This window comes from Culex pipiens, chromosome 3 (assembly GCF_016801865.2).
Source record: "Culex pipiens pallens isolate TS chromosome 3, TS_CPP_V2, whole genome shotgun sequence".
Lineage (NCBI taxonomy): Eukaryota > Metazoa > Arthropoda > Insecta > Diptera > Culicidae > Culex > Culex pipiens.
The window spans coordinates 125,879,377-125,901,120 of NC_068939.1; the positions used below are offsets into that span (position 1 = coordinate 125,879,377).

At 40.8% G+C, this 21,744-nt stretch overlaps 1 protein-coding gene and 1 long non-coding RNA gene across 4 annotated transcripts in view; one reads left to right on the forward strand and one right to left on the reverse strand.

Moving 5' to 3' along the window:
* Positions 1-1,848: 1,848 nt before the first annotated feature.
* Positions 1,849-21,744, reverse strand: part of LOC120414393 (mucin-5AC) — a 140,146-nt gene continuing 120,250 nt past the window's right edge. For 2 of the 3 annotated variants that reach the window (XM_039575571.2, XM_039575569.2), the window contains 6 exons: positions 11,989-12,440; positions 3,936-6,800; positions 3,063-3,550; positions 2,871-3,001; positions 2,639-2,809; positions 1,849-2,578 (listed from right to left, as the gene is read on the reverse strand). In XM_039575571.2, the coding sequence (XP_039431505.1) occupies positions 2,243-2,578; positions 2,639-2,809; positions 2,871-3,001; positions 3,063-3,550; positions 3,936-6,800; positions 11,989-12,440 (4,443 nt within the window). In that variant the 3' untranslated portion in view covers positions 1,849-2,242. The remainder of the gene's footprint in view (positions 2,579-2,638; positions 2,810-2,870; positions 3,002-3,062; positions 3,551-3,935; positions 6,801-11,988; positions 12,441-21,744) is intronic. The other variant, XM_039575570.2, reaches the window with a different exon arrangement.
* Positions 15,280-15,762, forward strand: LOC120414395 (uncharacterized). The gene is made up of 2 exons (XR_005605082.2): positions 15,280-15,358; positions 15,494-15,762. It is a non-coding gene; the product is annotated as an uncharacterized LOC120414395 (long non-coding RNA).

Genomic DNA, 21,744 nt, shown 5'->3' on the forward strand with positions numbered 1-21,744 from the left:
ATATGAGCCAGATTGTTTAAAACTACGTCTTGTGAGAGCCATTTTATCATTGTTCCCCGTGTCTCATTGATGACTACTCTACCCTACTTAAACCCGATGGTTTGACACCAACTGTTATCAAACGAACGGGGACACTTTTAAGTTTGACACCCCTTTTACACGGAGTTCACATACACTACCAAACGTTTGTTTTGATAATGTGCGTGAGCGCCGTGTAAAAAATGACAGTTCGTCACTTTTTAGTTTGACTTTGACCAACCAACGGGATACAAACTAAAAAGTATTAAACGAAAAAGTGATGGCGACGCTAAATTGAAATATTTGAACGAAAAATCATGGCGACGATGGAAGTCTTCACGTTAAGGAGCCATTACACTATCGCAAACACACACAAAAAACTCGCACTTTTTCGTTTTTGACAGTTTGCCAAACTCGCAAACAAGGCAAAATGTACCAATCCAGGCAAACAAACAAAGCAGACAAAATGACAAACTGTAAAAAAGTGTGAGTTTGTTTTTTGTTTGCGGTAGTGTAATGGCTTCCTAATCATGATTTTTTAATGTGCACAGTTTGTGTATCGAATAACAGTTCAATATCTAACCATCGATATTTTGCATGTCGGGAACCGTGGTGTACGGGTAAACGTGGTTGCCTCTCGCCAAGTCGGCTTGGGATCGATCCCAGACGGTCCCGGTGGCAGTTTTTGAGACGAGATTTGTCTGATCACGCCTTCCGTCGGATGGGGAAGTAAATGTTGGCCCCGGTCTAATCTAGAGGTTGTTAGGTCGTTAGCTCAGTCCAGGTGTAGGAGTCGTCTCCCTGGGTCCTGTCCTGGTAGAGTCGCTGGTAGGCAGTTGGACCAACAATCCAATGGTCGTCAGTTCGAATCCCGGGGTGGATGGAAGCTAAGGTGTAAAAAGAGGTTTGCAATTGCCTCAACAATCAAGCCTTCAGACACTTAGTTTCGCGTAGGAATCTCGCAATCGAGAACGCCAAGGCAGAGCTGTAGAGCGAATAATTTGATTTGATTTTGAATGAAAATCGAAAAATGCGATTAGAAACCATTCTCTGACAGACAAATAAAAAAATCAACTTTCGAAGTTGAAACAAAAACGCCTGTACGCTGCAGCTTTAAAAACAAACACGTTGCAATCAATTGTGGTAGATCACACTGCAAGATGAAACTCACCACACTTGTTGGTGAGTTAGTCATTTACGCCTGACTCTGGGCAACAGAATCATTTCAACATTTTCGGCACGTAATGCTTTATCGGCGTTAAAAGTATGATCCTCAATGCTATGAACTTTCGAAATCTAAATGGTAACGGTAAGTTTGTATCATGCATTTCAACTTCGGACTTCAAAAGTTTTAGAGTTGTTAGACAATGATTCTAAAATTCTACTCTGTACTGGTATAATTATTGTTTCAGTAGAGCTAAAATTGCCTTCTAGTTCCTATTCGTACTAGAACGTTCAATTCAGATAAGTGATTTCTAATTCAAAAGCGAATCATCCCTTTGATTATAAAAATGGTCAACTATCACATCGCTTCAAGGTCTGAAAACTAGTTTGTTTTGTTAACTTATCCACCTGTCACGTGAGCAGATCTGTCGTACGTGGACATACCGAGGTGGAGAAGTGTGCGTACCGGGGGAAAGGGAAAAAGGAAAGTGCACTAGAAGTCTACTTAAACAAAACCACTGAATCTCGATCATCGGTATTAAGGAATACATTAAAGTATTGAGGATAAGACGGTAATTCAGAAAATGAAGTCCGCATTTGAAGAGCAAGCCAATGTCAGTCAATGTTTCAGGAATTTCGGAACGTTCGGAGACACTAACAATTCACCATTGTTTATTCACTATTTTATGATTTTTTTTTCTCTCATTCGTAATTTTGTCTGTTTTTTACAAAATAAATAATTTATTTACATTAGAAATATCCTACTATACGATAAGTCCTTACACGCTACAAACTGAGAGGAAGAGGGAGTAGTATTGCGGATGCAGTTACAGCACTAGTGGATGGGGGGGGATGATTACGACGATGACAACTCACTGAGCAATACCGGATGGCCTCTTCGGGAGAGGCTTACTCTCGGAACCGGACTGGTTCCGAACTGATAGACGGTGACGAGTGCGGGGAAACAACAAAACTACAACGATGACTGGGATTAGGATGATCGGTGTGATGGGTTCGACAAGGATTTTCGAGTTTGGAAGGGTTGGGGGAAAGTGCCCGCTTAGAAGTTCGGGTCGTAATCTCGGTAGTATCGCCGCGAGTTGGTGTTGTAGTGACTGCTGGGCGGCGGCGGTGCGTGGTGGTACGGCGGGTACATGCCCATCACCGGCAGCGGCGGCTCGTGCATCATGAAGGCCGCGTCGTGTAACCGGTGCGCCGACGCCACCGAATGCTGGTGCGCGCTGTGGCCGCCGTGGCCGGACGGCGGGTAGTGCGAGCCCTTGAGACCACCGTAGTCGTCGTAGTAGTAGTTGCCCTCGTTCGGATGACGCTGCGAGCGCCAGCTGTCGTAGATGTTCGACGCACTGCTGCCGTGCATGGAGTTGGAGAAGCGCTGCTGGGAGGGGATGAGGTTAGATTGGAGATATGTTTCTCGGACGTGTTTCGTGGTACAAACCTTTGTTTTCACATCGTGCCCGTGGTCGTCCCACGCGTCGTCCAGGTTGTACAGATCTTCCGCGCCAAAGTTGTCGATGCCTCCCATGTGGTTCTTGTTCAGCTCGTTCAGCATGTCAGCCGTCAGCGGAGTCGGGGCCTTCTTCTTGGCCGCCTTTTGACGGTTGATGAGCTGGAAAGGTCGACACGTTATAAAACACTTCCAACAAGAGTTAACATCTCAAACAACTTACCACTGTAACGCCGAACAGGATCACAAACAGGAGCGACGCCAACCCGATCACGATAACGGCAATGGCCCACTGTGGCAGGAAAAGGTCTTCTTCCTCAGCGGTCACCGTTGGAAGAATCTGTTTCGGGATGACTGGAGAAAAGAACGTTTGGTTAGTACAACTCTACAATCAAATGAAAAATTTCAAACTTACCGGTGAAATCGGTCGACACCGGATCGACCTTGAACTTGCCCAGCAGGAATACTTCCTTCACGCGCGGCACCGCCGTCTGCAAGTTCTCCTTCACCTGCTTGCTCTGCCGATCCTCGCCATCTTCGTCCAAGTCTGTGCTCGGCTCCGGCGTAGTCGTGGTCGGCACTGGCGCCGGCGTCAACGCCTCGTGGAACAGCTTCTTGATCTCCAGCGTGTTAACGTCCCGCGTCAAATCCGTCAACTCGACAAAGTAATCCACCAGTACGCTACCCTTGCTGAAGCTGTCGATGCGAACCTTCTTGTACCATTTGCTCAGGTTCTGCGCCTTGCTGTACACCTCGTTCAGCTGCGCTTCGACATCCTTGGCGAGCTGCTTCCACTCGGCCGTGTTGTGGTCCAGCAGTTCCGGCACCCAGTTGACGCCGTCCACGATGCGGATCGTGCCGGCCAGGTCGCACTCCGAGTGGCACAGGCCGGGCTCGGTTGGTCTATAAAGTAGTTATAAGTTTAATTAGGACGCTTGAAATATTTTATTTGTGTTTCTTTGAAACTATAAAGTCAGACAGATCCAACTGTCAATCAAGAAAATGTGAGATTTTGAAGCATACCGCTGTAACATGAAATATTTCAACGAACTTAAACACATTTCTTTATACACCGAGCAAGGTTAAATATGTGAAATATTTCGACCCCCCTCTTTGAAACTATAAAGTCAGACAGATCCAACTGTCAATCAAGAAAATGTGAGATTTTGAAGCGTACCGCTGTAACATGAAATATTTCAACGAACTTAAACACATTTCTTTATACACCGAGCAAGGTTAAATATGTGAAATATTTCGACCCCCTAAAACATTACAGAACCCCCCTTACCTTGGAGTGGTCGTTGACGTGGTGGTCGTCGTCGTCGTAGTCGTCGAAGTCGACGACGAAGCGAGTAGCTTCTCCAGCAGCTCCTGCTGCTTCTGCTGCTCCAGCAGCTTCTCGATCGAAAGCGGCGTCGTCGAGGGCGTCGGCCAGCCGGTGAACTCGGTGGTGGCCCGCGTCGGCGGTCCCCGACGGATGGTAATCTCCGGCTGGGCTGGGCCTTCGGCGTGCAGTGGTTTCGCCGTAGTGACGCGACCCTGGCCTGGCTTCTTCACGCCGGGTCGGCTGGGGAAGACCACCTTGAAGCCGGCGTTGCCGGCGGTATTTTCCGGTTTAGACTCTGGTTTGGACTCGTTGAAGCCGGGTGGCAGCGGTACGGCGACTTCCTTGAACTTGATCTTGCTCAGCAAGCTGGTTGGGTCGATCACTACCGGCTCGGGTTTCGCTTCCTCAGCTGGGGGTTTGTAGCCCGGCGGTAGGAACTTGCTGATGTCTTCGCTGAACACCACTGGAGCTTTGGTGGAGGCTTCTTCCTTTGGTGGTTTGTAGCCCGGTGGGAGGAACTTGCTGATATCTTCGCTGAACACAACCTTGGGTTCGTTCTTGGGTGGTTTGTAGCCGGGTGGAAGAAGTTTGCTCACCAGATCTTCATCCTCGGATGGTGCAGCCGTGGTTGTCGTGGTCTTCTTCAAAGACGGTTTGAAGGCACCTCGGTAACCAGGTGGTAACAGTTTGCTAATGTCGTCCTCGATGAACTTGGACGCCGGAGCCTTTGTCGTCACTTCAGCTGCGGGTTTGTAGCCTGGAGGCAAAAACGAGCTAATGTCCACCTTGGGGACCTTCTTCAGCACATCCAGCGTTCCGTTCGGCTTCTCGTTGCCCTTGATCTTGCTGATCAGTTCCTTCAGATTGTTCGTCGTCTTGACCTCCTCCTCCGTTCGGTTGCGATCCTTCGGCAGCTGCGAGCTCAACTCCTGAATCGGAACGCTGCTCTTGTAGGATCGACTGTTGTTCGCCGGACGGAACCGGTTTCCAAGATCCGGTCGCAGCGGTTCCTCGTTCAGGACGTCACGGTCGGATGCAATTGGGACGTGTGTCGTGCTGCTCACGCCAAACTTCTTGATCTTGTAGGCGTTCTTTTGCTTAAAGTCCGGTGGAAGCAGCGACGCGATCTCGTCGCTGATCACTTCATCAAATACGATCTTCTTGGTAAGATCAGCAGCGGGTGCCGCAGTAGGTTTGGCGGTAGTTGGGAACACGCGAGGCTTCTTGGTGGTCGTGGCACGACCGTTTGGTTGGAACTTGCGGATCACTACCGGAGGTAGCGAGGAAGACGTTGGAATTTTGTCATCCGCGATCATCTCCTTTAGCACGGGTAGATCTTTGAAGATTCCACTCGACAGCTCCGACTGTACTCGATCAAGCTTATCGATGATACTCTCGGTAGATTGCGAAAGCGCAATCACCGACTTCTCCGTCGTCGGCGTCTCCGAATCATCCGTAACGGAGATCACCGGCTCCTGCGGAGCAATCGTAGTCTTCTCGATGTCGTGGCTACTTACCGTTGTGATGTCCACCTCGTCGTTCTCGTTACTGCCTTTCGAGTCCAGCTCCGACAAGCTCTGCTTCTTCTCGTCCTGTTCGACCTGCGGGAACGGCAAGAATCGAGCCCCGGACACGCTCCTACTGGTCTGCACTGAAGCCACCACAACCCAGCTCTCGGTCGTAGCGTTCGAGGTCGGTTCCGCATCTACCGAGCTGTTCAGCGTGCGCTCCGTTGTGGTGCTTGTCTCCTGCGTAGGAGCTGCCTCCGTCGTGGTCGTTGTCGGAGTCGAGCTCGAGGTCGTTTCAATCGGAGCAGCTCGCGTAGTTTCCGCGATCACTTCTTCCGAAGGGGCTGGAGCTGCTTCTTCGTCCACCTTAGCATCTTCCACCGGTTTCTCTTCCTCCTCCTCCGAGTAGATCAGCGTGTCGATGTCTTCTTTGGGATCTTCAACAGCCGGTGCTACCGCAGGCTTGACTTCCGGCCTCACCGTAGTACTAACCGCTGGTTCATCCTCATCGTAGATGTACTCGTCGTCGTAAGCCGAATCACTCAACTGTTCCTTCAAATCCTCCTGCGCGGGTGCAACCGACGAAGGAACCTCCTTCTTCGGCTCTTCCGTGTAATCTTCCTCCTCTCCTTCCTCAATCTCATCGTCCAACACTTCTTCCGAACCCGAGTTCGGCAAGTAAAAGTTATCCGTCAAGATCACCGTGTGATCCTCGATGGTCTCTCCCACCTGCTGCTGCTGCTCCTGCTGCTGCCCATCACTCTCCTTCACCACATCGTAGTACTCGTTCTCGTTGATGTTGTTCAAACTGCCTCCCCGTTCCTCGTTCTCGTACTCCTTCGCGGTGGTGCTTGTGGGAGCACTGCTGGTCGTACTCACGACCAGTGGCTTCTCCTCCTTCTCGCTCGAGCCGCCACTCTTGATCGAGTTGGTCTTCTGCGAGGTCGTCGTCTGCGGCTGCTGGAAATCCTTAATCTCCTGTGGTTCGTCCACAAACTCGTTGTTCGCCGGGTCCTTCGGGTCCTCCACGTAGTCGTCGTAGTCGTAAATCACCTCCGCCGACTTGGCCGACCCGTTGTGGGTGATGTTGATCGACGGGATGATGGGCCGGGCCGGGATGATGAAGCGGGACAGCGACGCCGGCGGTGCCTTGGCCGTGGTCGTCGAGGTTGAGGTGGTGGTCGCCTTCTTGGACTTGTTGACGAACGTTCCGCGGGAGGCGGAAGAAGAAGATGGAACCGGGGCAGCGGCGTTGCTGCTGACCGGTGCGACCTTCTTGGCTTCGAACGCCGGGCGGAAGGGGTTCGGGGATGGGGTGCTGTGGAGGAAGGGATAAGAAGGTGTTAGGAATTTGTCGTTTGACATCGTTATTTTTTTAAATTTCTTCAATGTTGTTAAATTTCTTAACAACAACAAAAAACGTTGCTTAACTCTTTCCGACATAAAACCCAAAATTTCCAAAAGAAGCTTATAAATTTCGTATGGTCATAGGTAGCGCGTCCATCCCGGGAATTCCCGAGATTTTTCAAAAACTGGGAATTCCACAATCCCGGGAATTCCCAAAATAGGAAAAAAAACAAATTTTGGTCTTTAAATTCAGATTTTGTTGTGGAACGGATAAACAGTTGAATACTTAGAAATCGATAATAATTAAAAAATATTAAGATTATATCCCAATTTATTTGACTTATAAAGGAAATTGTTAAAATTTTAGTTTACAGATTCGTAAAATGTCTAACGAATTAAATATTTTCTATTAAATTTTATTATATTTTTGAAAAAAACTACGATAATTAATTATTTGAAATAAAAAAAATGATTGTTTTTTATCAAACATCTTTGGCAAATCAGAAAAATGTATCGAATTAAGACAGCTGATTTGTTATTTTTATTTTTTGCATAATGTTATTTTTTTATTGATTTCGGTTAAAACAGGAACAGGAAAAAAACCAAAACACCAACAAAAAGTACACCGATTTTCATATTAATTGCTCTAAAATCTCCTGAACAGTAAAAAATACGATGGTAAAATCACATGCAAAAGCATGCACATCACATTTGTTAAAAAGACACTTAATATTACATATAACATTTTTGTAAACACAAAAAAAATTGCAGCAGATGGGATTCTTACCAAGCACCATTAGTAAGGACTGGCGCCTTAGCCCGCTCAGTCATCAGAGCGATGAAGAATGGAAAGGATAAACGCATATATTAGCTTGACATTTCGTTCAAGAAGGTTTCCCATACCTATTGGTGGGCTACATATTTCAGGGTGTTATATTACATAAAATTTTATAAAATAATGCAAATTTAATTTTACATTTTTCCATCATAAACCAAAAAAATGTTTTTTTTATTCAGGTCTGAAAGGGTTTATCCACCTTTAGGGGGTTGGTGACTTCCTCAAATTCGTATAGTAAATACACTCAGTCAAAATAGTTTCATTTTCCCTTGACATGTTTAACAAATTAAATTCCATGACCTCGACCATGACCCATTTCTTTTGAAAGGGATAGTTTGCATTATAGATCCGTATAACGTTTTCGTAAAAAAATCTTAGATCCGGCCTTTTTAAAGATGCACAAATAACACTTAAGTGCTTATAACTTTTGATAGGGTTGTCAGACCTTCAATCACTATCTATAAATCATAATGTTTCATAATTCAGAAGTTATAACAAAAAACGTTACTTCATCCACCCTTAGGTGGTTAGCGCCTTCCTCACATTTAAAGAGTGCTATCCAAAATGCAACAAGTGCGTAAATAACACTTAAGTGCTTATAACTTTTGATAGGGTTGTCAGATCTTCAATGTTTTGAGCGCATTGGAAAGCTCTTTTGAATACCTTTCTAAAAATGTATAGCATGACGGGTTTTCTTACAAAAACCACCCTTTTTACAATCTTCCGGACTTTTGCTAAAATCGTTTTTTTAGCATAACTTTTGAAGTACTTAACTAAACTGCATAATTTTTGATAGCGACTTATGGGACCCCAAGACGGATCGAATGACGCCAAAACGGACAAAATCGGTTCAGCCAATGTCGAGATAGTCGAGTGACAATTTTTTGATCAACATCCCACCACACACACAGACATTTGCTCAGAATTTGATTCTGAGTCGATAGGTATACATGAAGGTGGGTCTAGGAGGTCTAATTGAGAAGTTCATTTTTCGAGTGATTTTATAGCCTTTCCGCAGTAACGTGAGGAAGGCAAAACAATTTTCGCTAAAGTCCGGGGGTGTTTCTTATAAGAAAACTCGTCATGTTATACATTTTTGAAAAGGTTTTCTGAAGACATTTCTTACAAGTTCAAAAGATTAAATCACTATCAAAAGCACTTAAGTGCAATTTATACACTTTGTTTGGTTCAGATCTAATATTTTAGTGAAAACGCTGTCCGGATTTATCATGCGACTTATCGTTGGATTGGTAGTCAAAAAACTAACCCAATTCATTGAAAATCTGATCACCCTATCCAAAGTTAAGAGCACTTTAGCGCTTTTTATACACTTTATTGAAACCGGTCTCAGATATTTCAATAAAAAAAATATTGGGGTTGATGACTTGTCTCACTGTACACCAAAGAAACAAAAAGTTCGAATTTAAAACATTAAATCTAAATGTACACAATACCACAAAAAGCCAATTTGTTAAAACCGATAAACATCAAATTTAAAAACCAACTTAATCCACCTATGTGGTTGGAGCCTTCCTCACAACAATGGCTGTACACAAGTTTCATCTATTTTTTAGATCCGGCTTCCAAAAAGTACATCGATATCACTTAAGTGGCCATATCTCGAGACAGGGTTGCCAGATCTTCAATGTTTTGGACTCGTTGGAAAGGTCTTTTGATAACCTAACCAACGATGGGTTGGATGATGGACCCGGACATAGTTTACATACAGTTAAGTGAGATCCAAATATATGTAAAAACACATTTTTATACATAACTTTTGAACTACTTATCGAAACTTCAATCTGTATAAAACTCGATCTATGGGACCCTAAACCAAGTCGAATGCAACAAGTTCGGGTCAAATCGGTTCAGCCAGTGCCGAGAAACATGAGCTAGTTTGTTGGTCACATACATACATACACACACACATACACACACACATACACACACACATACACACAGACATTTGTTCAGTTTTCGATTCTGAGTCGATATGTATACATGAAGGTGGGTCTACGACGTTTTTATACGAAGTTCATTTTTAGAGCAGGATTATAGCCTTACCTCAGTGAGGAAGGCAAAATATTTAAAAAATATTTTAAATGGGAAGGATGAACTGGAAATAGTTTTCTGAGATTGTTTTTTTTTCTCATTGTTTGTAAATAAAAATATTAAACTTCCCAATTTTGCAAATAGTTAAAAAAGCTAATTCTAATATCAATTTTAATATAGCTTAGCAATTCTCTACCAAAACCGAAAATGGATTTTATTTGTATTTTTATTTTTTTTATTTTGCTAAAACTTTGTGGGGGCCTTCCGTATGCTCAAAAAGCCATTTTGTGTCATTGGTTCACCTATACAATTTTGACAGCTGTCTATACAAAAATGGTACGTACGTACGTATCTGTAACTTTTGAAGGAATTTTCTGAGCAATTTGGCGTCTTCAGCAATGTTGTAGGTATTGATGAGAAATATTCAGAAAAAATAGGTACACGGAAAAAACGATTTTTTTTAATTATTTTTTTATTTTCACGATTTTTTTATATGTTTTCAAGGACCAAAATGTAAAAAAAGAAACATTCGTGAAAAAAAACATTATTTTTGCAATTCCCTCGTGAAACTACTTACTTTTCCTTCCATTCTTGAACGACGAAATAGCCTACTTTTCTGTACCAAAAATAACAGAATCGAATAGCAACACTTTTCAAAATAAATGCTGAAAAGTTCTACTTTTCAGCACTCAAATGGGTTGAATTTTGGTTTAAACGAATTATTGACAAAATACATGAAAATTTGACATAAAATTTCACTCAGTGTGTGTTTTTTGGAATTGCAAAAAATGTTGTATGGAACTCGTTGCAAAATTTGATTTTTTCAGCACTCTTCGTATTTACCCAACTCGGTGAACCTCGTTAGATAAATGTACGACTCGTGCTGAAAAATCCTCTTTTTGCAACTTGTTGCATAAACTACTATTTTGCAATTCCGCTGTGAAACTGTCAACTTTTCCTGTCCTTCTGGAGAAACGAAACGGCCTACTTTTCCCTACCAAAAATAACTGAATGGAAAATTAATACCTTTCAATACCAGTGCTGAAAAATTCTACTTTTCAGCACTGAAATGGGTGCTGAAAAGTTGAACTTTTCAACACTAGTATCTAAATGTAGTAAACACATCAATGTTTGATATGAAATTCCATTCAAGAAGCGTTTTTCGGAATTGCAAAATAGTAGTTTATGCAACAAGTTGCAAAAAGAGGATTTTTTCAGCACGAGTCGTACATTTATCTAACGAGGTTCACCGAGTTAGATAAATACAAAGAGTGATGAAAAATCAAGTTTTGCAACGAGTTCCATACAACGTTTTTTGCAATTCCGAAAAACACCCTTTGGACAGAATTATAGGACAAATTATAGGACAAATAGTCAATGAATCGTTCAAATCAAAAAAATGTTGAAAAGTATAACTTTTCCTAACAAGTGCTGAAAAGTTCAACTTTTCAGCATCCATTTCAGTGCTGAAAAGTAGAACTTTTCAGCATTTGTTTTGAAAAGGGTTACTATTCGATCCTGTTATTTTTGGTACAGAAAAGTAGGCTGTTTCGTCGTTCAAGAATGACAGGAAAAGTAAGTAGTTTCACTACAGAATTGCAAAAAAAGGTTGTAAGCAACTCGTGGCAAAGCATGATTTTTTCAGCGCTCATCGTATTTATACAACTCGAAGCAAGACTACCATTCCAAAAGGGCCAAACATTTTTCGGACTGTTTTGACATTTCCACAAAGTGTGTTTGTAAATGGTTTCATTACATTAGATCGAAACTCATTCCTAAAATCTTGAAATTCATTTTTACAAAACTTTCATTTTAACTATACTTTGTTTATTAGAAAGGAGCAAATTGGTCTCTTATTGCTCCCTTTGTGAAACTCTTATGACACCGATTCTTCCATCTTCGTCGTCGATTTTAATTTATTCATGAATCAAGTCTTGTTCATTATTGCAATTAATCTAGTTATTTTGGATTTAATTCTCTTCTGTTTTTAGAAGCAACCTAATTGTCGAAGCAAACAAAAGATTAATTACTCTCAGATCTAGTTCATTGTTTAACCTCTCTTCTTTTAACGTCAGATAATGGATTAACACAGTGCAAGTCAGGGTGCATTGTGCAACTATACTCTTCGGTTAAGATTCCAAAGCTTTGAATCTCTCCTTCTTCGTTCGCGGTCAAGCTCAACCCCCCGTCACTATACGTCCAATCTTATCTTCAAATTCCAATCATTTCATTTCTGCTACTAGCTACGATGGTACGACCCAAAACTCACCGTCCGGCGAAGCGATTCCTCAGCACGACGCTCTCAACCGTGGTACTTTTGGCGGTGACCGGCTCGGCCGTGGTCGTAGATCGGTATCGATTGGCCCGCGGAGTTGGCTTGGTGAATCGGCTACTGCTGCCACTGCCACTGCTCCCGTTATTCGTTTCGTTTTGCTGGTGATGACCACTGCTGCTGCTGCTCCCTCCAAGATCCTCCGACTTGGATCGGAAGCCGTTGTTCCGGGCGTTCGACGGTGGCAATCGCGCGCCGGGTTGCCTTTGATGTGATGCCGCCGACGATGAAGAAGATGACGTCGAGCCGGGGAAGCCCCGCGAGGGCGGGTTGGCTCCGGCTGGCGCCGAACTTGAGCTCGACGAGGAGTCGTCGTTGCCGAAGGGACGCGCTCGGTTTGAGATGTACGAGAGTTGACGGTCCCGGTCGCGGCCACCCGTTTCGGGACGCTGTGGCGGGGAGAGAGAGAAAGGGGTAATTTGATTAGTTGAAGGGCCTTACAAGGTTTTGAACTGATGTAACTGGTGTTGAGGGTACAGCTGAATAAATTGATTGAAATACTTCTTTGTCGATTTTTTTTTCTATCGATACTTTGGACCCAAATTTTTCCAACATTCAAATTTTAGAACGTTCAAATTATTCCAAACATGCAAGAATCGATTTTCAACGCATAACAAGGCAAATTGTTTTTAGTAGATTGAACTACAGTTTTTGAAATGTTGAAGTTTAAAAAAACCCTTTGATTTTTGAGCCAAATTTCAAGGAGGGAGACATTACGGAAATACGACAAAAAGATCGCAAGACATAAGGGCGAATGGACAAAAAAGGTCGAATGCCAAATAGCCAAAAGCAGGGTTGCTAGGTTGCCAGATAAATCTGGGAATGCCAGATTTTTCAAGTGTCAGCCAAAATAAAGATTTACAGTCGACTCTCTGGTTGTCAATATCCAAGGGACCGTCGAGGAAGGGAATCATCAGTTTACAGAGCGATGCAAAATGAAGACTCGATTGAAAATATTTTTTTCTTGATACCCAGCTATGGGAGATAATCATGGCAACGTCCATCAAACAAAAACAAACTAATGTCAAACACCCTTCAAAGCTTCGTTTCGCCAAGAAAAATGTCTATGCAAGCCATGAGATAGTGACAATATTGACAACCGGAAGAGATTTTTAAAGCAAACAGAATCCAAGGGACCGTCGAGGAAGAGATCCTTCAAGCAAGGGAAAATATTGAGGAATGAAGATAATTGAAGTATGCAGATTGAAGGTACTGAAGAATTCATCGATAGATGGAGAATTATTGATATCGAGAAGATCGACAGCCAGAGAGTCGACTGTATCAGTTATCTGTGCCAGATTTCAACAGATTTTAAATTTTCTTGCAATTTTGAACATCTTTCTGAATTAAATGAACATGTAAATCGAATAATTAAGTCTACATTTATTTGATAAAAACGTAAATTCAGCCTTTCAGAGGCCACAAATCCATTAAACCATCAGAATATTACAAGCTTTTAATATATTCATGTATTTCCTCGCCTTCCCCATACATAATTATTGGATTTTCGTCTGCCAGATATTGCGCAATTATCACTAACCTGGACTTCGCACTAAATTATTGCTATCGATCGCACTATTGCGACTTGTCAAACTGGCTTGGGAAATTTTGATTTTCTCAAAAAATGATCAAAGCGAGCCGATGTTGCCCACCTGTCAATCGCAATTTTAAAGTGCGAATGTCCAGTTTGGTGGAAACTGCGGATATGTAAATAAACAACTGCTGGTTGCCTAGTTTTTGAAAATTTTGTTGTCAAAAGTGCGAGAGAAAAGTGCAGGCCGAATCCAAGTTACCCCCCCCCCCCCCCCCCCCCTAAAGTGTCCGCGTGGTTTATGGATGTCCCCTAAGCGGAAGGTGGTGAATACGATTCCTGTCTGGCTCGGCAAAGTCAGATCCCTTCAAAGAGTAAATCATTGGGAATACTGACCGGTAGGGGATAAGCTTCGACTAAGGGATTTCGTTTCTCGTACCTGGGACAATTGAAAAAGGTCCAAAATGGAGAAAAGGTCGAAAGTGCAAAGGTGCAGCTGGTTATGTTACACATATGACAAAGAACTTTGCACAAAGCTCTAACATTTTATTTTGTTATGAAAAATTTCAAATATTGCTTATTACTCTTGAAATGTCAATTTTTATGTCCAGTATACAAAACCATGATATTTGAAACCCATATTGCAAAAATACGTCACTTTTCTGAGATTTTATAGTTTGTAAGTTTAAAAGTCAACCCACGATTTTTTTTCGTTCAAAATTTTTGTGAAAATAGCCTAAGATGTGTTTTTGAAAAGTGCTCTGAACGTCAAAATTTTCAAAAACTGAATTCAGGAATCGATTCTCCACACAATTTTACCTATAAGTCTCCATATTGACCACTGTCCTAAGTCCAATTCTTGTATAGTTACAGCGGTTTTAAAAATAAAAATGTTGAAAAAATAGGTTTTTTGATGGTTTTTGGCAATTTCTACATGACAGACTTGATTTCTCAGTCTCAAAAATATTTTTACCGGATAGCTAATCCAATTTCCTATAAGAATGACTTTTACTGATACATGAATCTGATTAATCTGTTTGAGAAATTTTTGCGCTCAACCAATTAGATTATTCCGGTTTGAAATTTTGTTTTTCAGGTTAGCTTTTGAGTACTTTACTATAAGACTTTCCCTTTCGTTTGGTTGGTAAAACATAAAGATTGCTTGAATAAGGGGGGAAGATATAAGCATTTGAAGAACTAAACAATTTCGTTACATTTTCGCTTCGGGAAATTTTGGATTGACACCTGTAGACAGTGCCATTAGGACAAAGTTCTTTTTCAATAACCGTATTTATCTGTGAGACTGACTTCTAAAATATTTTTTTCTATTTTTGAAATCAAAATATTCATGATTGTGAGTTTTTCTCTTCTTACAAATATTGTACGGTCCGTTCCTTACTGGTCTCGGTCGTTGTAAACGACCGGCGAAAATGTCTAAACAGTTCTCTCCTCACTTCGTCTCACCATCCATCCCGGTTACGAGATTTTCTGGCAGAAATGGTTCTGCTAGAATCCTGCTAGAATGATTCTAGCAGGTCTGTCATAATTTTGTTAGAAATGTATTTGAATGTTCTAGCAGGGCGAAATATGTAAGAATTCTGCTAGAACTTTGCTGGAATGTTCTGACAGAACATTTTTTCGCTATCCGGTTGGCGACGAACAAGATTTTCGCCAAAACCGCATGTTTTCCGACGATCTTTCGCCAAAACCGCATGTTTTCCGACGATCTTTCTTTTTTTTAAGACTTGACAAGAGGAAAGGTGTTCCGTGAATCTGGTAAGTCGGTGCATACAAAATTAAAAAAAAAATAATGAAAAAGTGACATGATTCTGTTTCGGCGAGCCGTACAAATCTTCATAGGGTTCAAGAACGATTCCGTTAAATCTTATGTTCTTTTCTTTGTTTTCGCAGAGATCTTCAAAGATGGCTGAAATCCGTGAATTCTCCGTTGAATATGGATACATACGGAAATGCCGTCGTTCGCGACATCGCATGCATATATGTTGGTCGATTCTCCGTATAATGAATGGCCACGCACTCGGAACGCTCGGAACTGACGGAAGCCAGCAATGAATATTTATCCAAGGAAAACTCATCGCATCGCATCTGATTTTCACTGTGTATTTATTTTGTAAAGCAATAATAAAAATTGTGTTGATAAAATAAAAAGTAAATAAAAATTTATTAACTTTTTTCCCGGATCAATAATTCTAGCAAAATTCTAGCAGGATTCTAGCAGATTTTTTCCAACTCATTCTAGCAAAATTCTTACAGAATTTTAGCAGGAAGCCTGTCAGAACAGTTCTAACAAAATTCTAGCAGGATTCTGACAGAACCGGTTAATTTCGCCAGCTCCTGCTAGAACCGGTTATTGCATTTGAGCTAGAATTCTTTGAGAATTCTAGCAAAGTTCTGGCAGGATGATGGCACCGTTCTTGTAAGAATATTTTCGCTCTGCTAGATTTCTGTAAGAATCCTGTGAGAACGCCGTGACTGGGCAGCTGCAGCTTTGTTGACAAACAAACGGAGCACGCGGTCGCATAATGGCGGCATCGAGCCAGAATTAGGGGTGATCATGTGGTTAAAATGAAACATTTTCCAAGAAATATAATATTTTCCCAACTGATAAAAAATGGCCAATCATGTTCAAACAATTATTCCTGATGTCGGAAAAGTGATTGAAGATCAAAATTTTAATCCATATTTTTTCTTTAAATTGATCTTTTTTTTCATACCAATTGGTAACCCCTTGGCCTATCCACGCCTGAAAAGATGACCGATAATCCAGCTACCTGCTAAATCCACAATATAAGCAGTCCTTAAAAAGTCTAACTTTTAAAATATTGTTTCCATCTCTAGAAATAAGAAGATGGAAGCTAATATGGGGGTAATTGTCTGCTCTACAACTTTGTGCACTCTAAAAAATAACTTTTCAATGTTGCAAAAAAAACAACAAATTTTTCAAATGCAAAACTTAGTTCAGGATTTAAAAAATAACCCTCCTAGGTTATTGCAGATTCTTAAAGTACATACAAATTTTCTTAAAATTACAAGTTCCAAATTATTAAAAAATACACCTGTTTAGCATGTTCAAAAATGGAAGGAGTCGTACTGCTCATTCGTCTAGAGAAACTGAATAATGGACCTCGAATTCGTGATCAGGGACCAAAATTACACCTTAGAACAAAGTTTCACGCAAATTGCAGAGGGTTCGGGGAAACATGTTTCGATTTCGCATGAATTGTCAGAGAACGACCCAGGCATCAAATTACGCATTAGAAATGAAGTTTAGAAAAATATCTATTTAGTGATAGTTTGTTTTCATTAAGACTATTTTAGATCATTTATCATATTTTATAGCTCACTGAACCTCCTCCACTTCCGCAAATAGAATCATCAATTGATCTAGAAAAATCAAGTGCGTGACGTTCATAAAACTAATGATCCTTCCATTGAAATCCGACACATTCCATTACTCCACTCCCTCATGCCCGAAGCATATTTATGACCATCCGGAAGCACTTCAGCTCCCCCCTAACTTGCTTAGCATATCTCGATCGAGTTCACACCTTTCCTCGTTAAATGTAGTCCATTATTTTTTCGTTACGGTAAATCACAGAAAAAAAACAGAACTCCATAAAACAGGGAGTGCCGTTTTGCCAATCAATTTATTGACCTGCTTCTCTACGTTCTCAGTTCGATCTGCGGCAGCCAGTGTTTCATCAATTTGAGCAAGGATTTCCTGTATTCTACACTCGTGTTGTCCGATCACCTCACTTAAAACGCCATTTGGAGCATTAGCTCCATGCGAGGAGGGGTATCTTTTTGGAACGATCGATTTTGTTGGCACCTCTTTTTTTCTGCTTCTACTAAAGCACTTTAAAAGGTCTCAGAGTTTGTCGATGACTTGCCACAAGTCGCCTTCGAGTACGGTCCCTTGGTTTATTATCACTTTCAATTATTTTACGATCGTAATTTTCGAACCTTTTTTGTACCGTAAAGTCTTCTCCGTCAGCAAGAAATGGGAACTCCGGCGGTTCCAAACGTCGACACGCAACAGGGAAAAGAAACTAGAACAGAACCCCCGCGATGAATACTAACGAGCTTCGAATTAAGTGGCGGCCCCCCGATCCAGAAGTTGACGAGTGGTAGGCCAGCGGTGACCACCAGCTTTTGCTTTTTGTCAATGAATTTCATTATCGATCGAGAAAACACTCACGTGGAGGGGGAACACTTCTGTCTTTACAGTTTGATGGCATACTTTTCTGTTGTTTCTCCCCATTGCCAAGTTTGGAGGTCCAAAAGTGGTCCGTACTTGGCGGTGGCAATTTTGTGGGGGAGTCAGTTCTGAAGTTTCGTTTGAGTCTTGGAGGAATTTTGGGTAAAATAAATATATGCAAAGCATATTGGCAACTTGCGCTTTTGGAGAATTTTGAAAATGTTTTCAACCTTGAAGTCTGACTATCACTCGATTTGCATGGAGAAATGTAAATAGTGATCCGCTTTTTGGAAGGTTTTCTCTAGTTAGGAATTCTTCCGAAAACGTGAACGAAATATCTGGAAAAATAAACATACGTGGAATCTCTCGTCAATCCAGCAGAATCCAGATCAAAAGTGCTCCGATTTGGTTGAAATTTGGAATGGGAGTTTCTTGGACAAAATAATTAGACCCGATTTTTTTGTTTGGCGATTAGGCTGGTCCTATTTGGAATAGAGTGGTTCAAAAAATATGTTTTATGAATATTTTTGCAAAAACCACATTTTTCAAATATTCAAAGCTGCCTTCAAAATAATTGAAAACATAACTAAATACACAGATCAATTAAAAACTGTTTGCTGATTTTATGATCTCGGAACCAAAAAGCTCACAACTTAAAATATTTGTCTAAGATATTTCTGGATTGTTCACGTAACATATAAAAAAGGAGAGTATTTATTAACAGAATCGCTGCATAAACCTTCAAGACTATGTTAACCGTCATTTGAATATTACAAAAGTAAAAAAAAAATACAAAGCAGTTCTGATTTCATCAAATACCTGTCTCAAAACTTTTGCCTTGGCCGTGAGGATGCGGGTTTCGCCTTGTAAGCGGAAGGTGATGGGTTCGATTCCTGTCTGGCTCGGCAAAGTCAGATCCCTTAAAAGAGTAATTCTACTCACAGGGAATACTGACCGGTAGGGGATAGGTTTCAACGAACGGCGTGCTGGATTCCAAATCCAGAGGTCGTGAGTTCGATTCTCGTACCGGGATGATGAAGATTTTAAAAAATTGTCACATCATAAAAAATGTAACATTACAACTTACAAGAGTACAGAGGCATCGATTGTTTAGTCGAACATTGTTTCTGAATCTTTTGTAACACTTTTTTTCTGCGGGGATAACAATTTTGTCAACATTTTGCTTTTAAAAAAAGTAAAGATTATTCAAAGAAATTCTGTAATTTTTCAGCAGTCCAATTTGTGATGGATCAATTTGGACACCACCATGATAAAAATAAAACATACAAAACAAAAACAAATCATTCGCGGAACAACTTGGTCTTGGCGGACTCTATTGCAATATTCCTTTTCGATGGCTTTAATGGCGAGGCAATCCAAACAAGGGCTATTAATTATACACAAAAAATTGACTTTCATATTCTAAAGCACACAAAAAAACTAACATAATCCACCTAAGTGGTTGATGCCTTCCTCACTTTTTACCAACAATGGGTAATATGAGTGGTTTGGACACATATTTCAGCTATTTTTTTTTAGGTCCAGAAAAATAAGTACACAGATATAACTTAAGTTGTCATAACTCGAGACAGGGTTGCCAGATTTTCAATTATGTGGACTCGTTGGAAAGGTCTCTTGATTATCTAACCAATGATGGGTCGGATGATGGATCCGGACATCGTTTACATACATTTAAGTGAGATCCGGCTTGAATAAAGTACATAAACATCACTTAAGTGGTCATAACTCGAGGCAGGGTTGCCAGATCTTCAATTATGTGGACTCGTTGGAAAGGTCTCTCGATTACCTAACCAATGATGGGTCGCATGATGGTTCCGGACATCGTTTACATACATTTAAGTGAGATCCGGCTTCAATAAAGTACATAAATATCACTTAAGTGGTCATAACTCGAGGCAGGGTTGCCAGATCTTCGATGTTGTGGACTTGTTGGGAAAGTCTTTTAATTACCTAACCAATGATGGGTTGGACGATGGATCCGGACATCGTTTACATGCATATAATTGAGATCCGGATATATGTGAAAACACATTTTTATACATAACTTTTGAACTACTTATCGAAACTTCAAACAATTCAATAGCGATGTATGGGACCCTAAACCAAGTCGAATGCAACTGGTTCGATCAAAATCGGTTCAGCCAGTGCTGAGAAAACTTGGCAAGATTTTTGAACATATACATACATACACACACACACACAGACATTTGTTCAGTTTTTGATTCTGAGTCGATATGTATATATGAAGGTGGGTCTTCGAGCTTTTAATAAAAAGTTCATTTTTAGAGCAGGATTATAGCCTTACCTCAGTGAGGAAGGCAAAACATTGTTTTTTACAACGTTATTCATTACTGTGATTTTTTAAGGATGTAAAACAAAAGGTCGAAAGACATAGGGTCGAATAGACAAAAGGTCAAATGCCAAAAAAACGAAAGAACGAAGTGAAAAAATGTGTAATTCAAACATGTTTAAATATTAGTCCAAAATCTTTTTTTGTTCATCTTAAAAAAAATTAGGAAAAGTCTAAAATCAAACATGTTTTAAACAATTTCATATTTGAACAAAACAAACTTGATTCCGTAAGAATTCTGAAAGTTTTAATGTTTTGTTTATAATTTATAATTATTTTTGTAGGGACCATCCATAAACCACGTGGACACTTTTTTTTGGAATCCCTCCCCCCCCTCTCGTGGACAATTGTCAATACAAATAAACTTTTATGTATGGATCGTGGACAATCGCCAGTACACTCAAACCCCGATGGTTTGACACCAACTGTTGTCAAACGAACGGGGTCACGTTTTAGTTTGACACACCTTTTACACGGAGTTCACACACACTACCAAACGTTTGTTTTAATAGTGAGCGTGAGCGCCATGTAAAAAGTGACAGTTCGTCACTTTTTAGTTTGACTTTGACCAACCAACGGGGTACAAACTAAAAAAGTGTCAAACGAAAAAGTGACCAACCACCGGGGGTTGAGTGTACTCTTCACCAAGGTTCGATTTCAATGACTGATTTTTATGATTGTCTCTATTCAGTTCAAATAATTAATTCTTGACTCGGTGATATTTTTGTGAGTTTTCCCATTCTTTCAAAAATATTAAATTAAAAAAAAATCAAAATTCTGTAATCTGGTTTCATATAAAAAAAACTATTCCTTATAACACAAGCAGTTCTTTCAAAAAAATTAAGAGGATAAGTCTTGGTTCGAAAGTAATTCAATGAATTTATATTCTTTCAAAATAATGTATTCTTGTTTTTGTACAGTTTGTTTGAATTTTGTCTAGTTTTTTTCATAAAAATGTTTTGCGAAAGAATCTGTTTATTTTTTTTCTTGTTTCCGTAAGATTTATGTGAGTTTTGTTTCATTCTTTCAAAATTATTTATTCTTATTTCTTGATATTCCTTCAAAATAATTTACTCTCGTTTCCGTAATTTTTCTGTTATTTTTAGCATTCTCTGAAACATGACCTGTATTAAAATATTTTTATGACGTATTGTCTATACACCCAAAGGAAACATATATATCCAAATCTGCAACAGTGGATTTGCTGCAGAATAGCTCATTTTTGCCCGCGTATAAACATGTCAGCGATCTGCAGGTCTCCCCAACACATATAATGCTGGCTCGTCCCCGAGCATCGCTTCAGAAAGAAGAATATGTTCGTGATCTGTCCCTCACAACGCATCAAGCGTCCATGGCGAAGTGGTAACGTGTCGGATCAACAACCAAGAAGCTAATGGTTCAATCCTCGTTCTGATTAATTTTTTTTCTGCGATACAATCAATCAGCCGTCGGTAATGTCGATAATTCTAGCCCTATAGGGCCTAAGCCGAAGTGTAAACAAAGAGTCTATCCTGCTCGTTCCAAATGTAAACATCAACTGACGTGAGCAGGATAGACTCTTTGTTTACACTT